The sequence below is a fragment of the Sphaeramia orbicularis genome, unplaced genomic scaffold (assembly GCF_902148855.1).
Source record: "Sphaeramia orbicularis unplaced genomic scaffold, fSphaOr1.1, whole genome shotgun sequence".
Classification (NCBI taxonomy): Eukaryota; Metazoa; Chordata; class Actinopteri; order Kurtiformes; family Apogonidae; genus Sphaeramia; species Sphaeramia orbicularis.
The window spans coordinates 45720-50000 of record NW_021941696.1 but is presented as its reverse complement, the minus strand read 5'-3'; the positions used below and the strand labels follow the sequence as shown (position 1 = coordinate 50000).

At 47.2% G+C, this 4281-nt stretch overlaps 1 protein-coding gene across 1 annotated transcript in view; it reads right to left on the bottom strand.

Annotated features, from left to right (window-relative positions):
• Positions 1-1072, bottom strand: part of LOC115416828 (vascular endothelial growth factor C-like) — a 24651-nt gene extending 23579 nt beyond the window's left edge. The window contains exon 1 of the mRNA XM_030130712.1: positions 560-1072. Within this exon, the coding sequence (XP_029986572.1) occupies positions 560-706 (147 nt within the window). The 5' untranslated portion in view covers positions 707-1072. The remainder of the gene's footprint in view (positions 1-559) is intronic.
• Between the last annotated feature and the right edge of the window lie 3209 nt (positions 1073-4281).

The window sequence follows — 4281 nt, the reverse complement described above, 5'->3', positions numbered from 1 at the left end:
CCAAACGTCCACCCTTAACCCTTACAGACCCAAACGTCCACCTTTAACCCTTACAGACCCAAACGTCCACCTTTAACCCTTAAAGACCCAAACGTCCACCTTTAACCCTTACAGACCCAAACGTCCACCTTTAACCCTTACAGACCCAAACGTCCACCTTTAACCCTTACAGACCCAAACGTCCACCTTTAACCCTTACAGACCCAAACCTCCTCCTTTAACCCTTACAGACCCAAACGTCCACCTTTAACCCTTAAAGACCCAAACATCCTCCTTTAACCCTTACAGACCCAAACGTCCACCTTTAACCCTTACAGACCCAAACCTCCTCCTTTAACCCTTACAGACCCAAACGTCCACCTTTAACCCTTACAAACCTAACCTACATTTCATTACCAAATTTCCAGTAGTAATTCATTACAGTACTTTTTACCTGAAAAGTAGTTAAGTTAGTGTAATCCATTACTTTGTAACTCATCACACAACAGTGTGGTTGGAGCAGAAGCAGCAGGAGGACGGAAACAGCGTTCAGGTGTGAAGTGGAAGAGCAGCTGCTCACCTTAGAGTCCATGTGGTAGTAGTCTGGGTAGTCCTGATCCTGATCCTGATCCTGATCCTGATCCAGATCCAGATCCAGAGCCAGAGCCAGAGCCAGGGACCAACAGAGGAGGGAACAGGTCCACAGGAAAGCAGCTGAAGTCCACATAGTGAGGAGGACCAGAGGAGGAGGAGCAGAGGAGCAGTGTGTGTCAGTTCAGTGTGTGCTCCTTCAGCTGTGGTTCCTCCTATCCTGGAACACAGCTGTTCTGTTTCAGACTGACTGAACCCAGGAAGCACACTGAAGAACAACACATGATGATGACGTGTTAGGAGACTGAACTGCTCCTCAGTCTGTTCTCCTCCTCAGTCTGTTCTCCTCCTCAGTCTGTTCTCCTCCTCAGTCTGTTCTCCTCAGTCTGTTCTCCTCCTCAGTCTGTTCTCCTCCTCAGTCTGTTCTCCTCAGTCTGTTCTCCTCCTCAGTCTGTTCTCCTCAGTCTGTTCTCCTCAGTCTGTTCTCCTCCTTAGTCTGTTCTCCTCAGTCTGTTCTCCTCCTCAGTCTGTTCTCCTCCTCAGTCTGTTCTCCTCAGTCTGTTCTCCTCAGTCTGTTCTCCTCCTCAGTCTGTTCTCCTCCTCAGTCTGTTCTCCTCAGTCTGTTCTCCTCCTCAGTCTGTTCTCCTCCTCAGTCTGTTCTCCTCCTCAGTCTGTTCTCCTCAGTCTGTTCTCCTCCTCAGTCTGTTCTCCTCCTCAGTCTGTTCTCCTCCTCAGTCTGTTCTCCTCAGTCTGTTCTCCTCCTCAGTCTGTTCTCCTCAGTCTGTTCTCCTCCTCAGTCTGTTCTCCTCAGTCTGTTCTCCTCAGTCTGTTCTCCTCCTCAGTCTGTTCTCCTCCTCAGTCTGTTCTCCTCAGTCTGTTCTCCTCAGTCTGTTCTCCTCCTCAGTCTGTTCTCCTCAGTCTGTTCTCCTCCTCAGTCTGTTCTCCTCAGTCTGTTCTCCTCCTCAGTCTGTTCTCCTCCTCAGTCTGATCTCCTCAGTCTGTTCTCCTCAGTCTGTTCTCCTCCTCAGTCTGTTCTCCTCCTCAGTCTGATCTCCTCCTGGTTTCCTTCCTCCTCCTTTCCTTCACTCAGATCTGTTTCTTCAACACTTCAGCCTCAGTCTGTTATTGGACGTCCTAATCGACCTCCTCATCGGTTGCCGTGACAACAGTCTCCCTCCTCTAAAACATCCCAGCAGCGCTCACTAAAAAGTAAAACACAAACACAGAAAAGAACAAAAATCAACCTGTGTCAATAATGGACTCTAAGCTCCGCCCCTCTACTTCCTGAACTTCAGGTGGGTTCTTTATTTCCTGTCTGGGTTAATCAGGTGTGTCCAATAATGACAGACAGGAAATAAAGAACACACCTGAAGTTCAGGAAGTAGAGGGGTGGAGCTTAGAGTCCACTGGTGTCAAATACAGTTCTTCATCTGTTCATGGTCATCAGATATGACCATATTTGGACGTTCAGAGACTCTGTAGTTACCATAGAAACACCGTCATCTTCTACAGCATTGATTTGAAATGAACAAAATGAATAATAAATTAAAAAAATCCATCCATCCATCCATATGAGGAAATGACCATAAATAGTCACTTACCTGATAAAGGGTTAAGGTTTGGACGTAGGTTCCCTTTGGTTCTTCTGTCCGTCCTTCACTCTTTCTTTATCTGTCTCTTCTTCTTTTTTCCATTCAGCCGTGCTCTTCCCTCGTTCCTCTCTTCTCTCTCACATTATTCATTCGTCTCCTGTTTCGTCCTCTCAAACCTTCAGGGCCAACGCTCCGTCTGCGTCTGTCCTCAGGGACACGTCTTCTTTCTTTCTTTGTTTCTTTCTTTCTTGCTTTCTTTCTTTCTTTTTCGGCTCTTCTGTCCGTCTGCCTCTTCTTCAGTCTGTCAGATGTTTTCCTGGATCCACATGAGGAATGTGAGAAGGTTCCAGTTCTCAGACTGAGACTGAAACAGACAAGTGTTAGGAAGAGAGAGAGAGAGAGTGTGTGTATGTGTCTGCTCCAAGAGCGAGTGAATGAAAAAAAAAAAAAAAACAAGAATGGAAGGATTGTATCTGTGGGCGGAGCTAAGGATCTGACGGACATGAACCAACATAAAACCTGAAAAGGACGAAAAGAACGAACCAGGACCAGGACCACAACCAGGACCTGAACCACAACCAGGACCAGGACCACAACAAGGACCTGAACCACAACCAGGACCACAACCAGGACCAGGACCTGGACCACAACCAGGACCAGGACCAAGACCACAACCAGGACCAGGACCAGAACCAGGACCTGAACCACAACTAGGACCAGGACCCTCCCACAGGGACCAGATCTACTGGATCTGATGTAATTAGAGTATCTACTGTAACTACAGTACCTACTGTATCTGATGTAATTAGAGTATCTACTGGACCTAATGTAATTAGAGTATTTAGAGTACATACTGAAACTACAGTATCTACTGGATCTACTGTAATTAGAGTATTTAGAGTATCTACAGTAACCACAGTATCTACTGGAACTGATGTAATTAGAGTATTTAGAGTATCTACAGTAACTACAGTATCTACTGGATCTCCTGTAATTAGAGTATTTAGAGTACATACTGTAACTACAGCATCTACTATATACTCTATCTATATAAAACTATATTTTAAACAGTTGAATTCAGATTATGAAAATGTAAAAAAAAATGGAACTCAACTCTTTAAAAAATTCCATTTACTAAATATAACTCTTCCATATGTGATGGCACACACGTACGTCCACATCACACCTGTACGTCCACATCACACCTGTACGTCCACATCACACCTGTACGTCCACATCACACACGTACGTCCACATCACACCTGTACGTCCGCATCACACACGTACGTCCACATCACACACGTACGTCCGCATCACACCTGTACGTCCACATCACACCTGTACGTCCACATCACACCTGTACGTCCACATCACACCTGTACGTCCACATCACACACGTACGTCCACATCACACACGTACGTCCACATCACACACGTACGTCCACATCACACCTGTACGTCCACATCACACCTGTACGTCCGCATCACACACGTACGTCCGCATCACACACGTACGTCCGCATCACACCTGTACGTCCACATCACACCTGTACGTCCACATCACACCTGTACGTCCACATCACACCTGTACGTCCGCATCACACCTGTACGTCCGCATCACACCTGTACGTCCACATCACACACGTACGTCCACATCACACCTGTACGTCCACATCACACCTGTACGTCCACATCACACACGTACGTCCACATCACACACGTACGTCCACATCACACCTGTACGTCCACATCACACACGTACGTCCACATCACACCTGTACGTCCACATCACACCTGTACGTCCACATCACACACGTACGTCCACATCACACACGTACGTCCACATCACACACGTCTGTTGTTCCTCCCTCACACTTCATCCTCCTCTGTCTTCCTTTATTGCCCCCCCCCCCCCATCCAGACCGTGGGTGACGGACAGGTGTGTCTGGGAAAACACTCGAATGACAAAACATCCGACTCTTTAAGCTCCTCCCACACGGTCTTTTCACCGCTTACAGATGCACACCCCTGCATGTGCACACACACACACACACACACACACACACACAGTGGCAAGTGTCTGCACGCAGTCGTCTTTATGTGTTGAAATCCGTGAAAC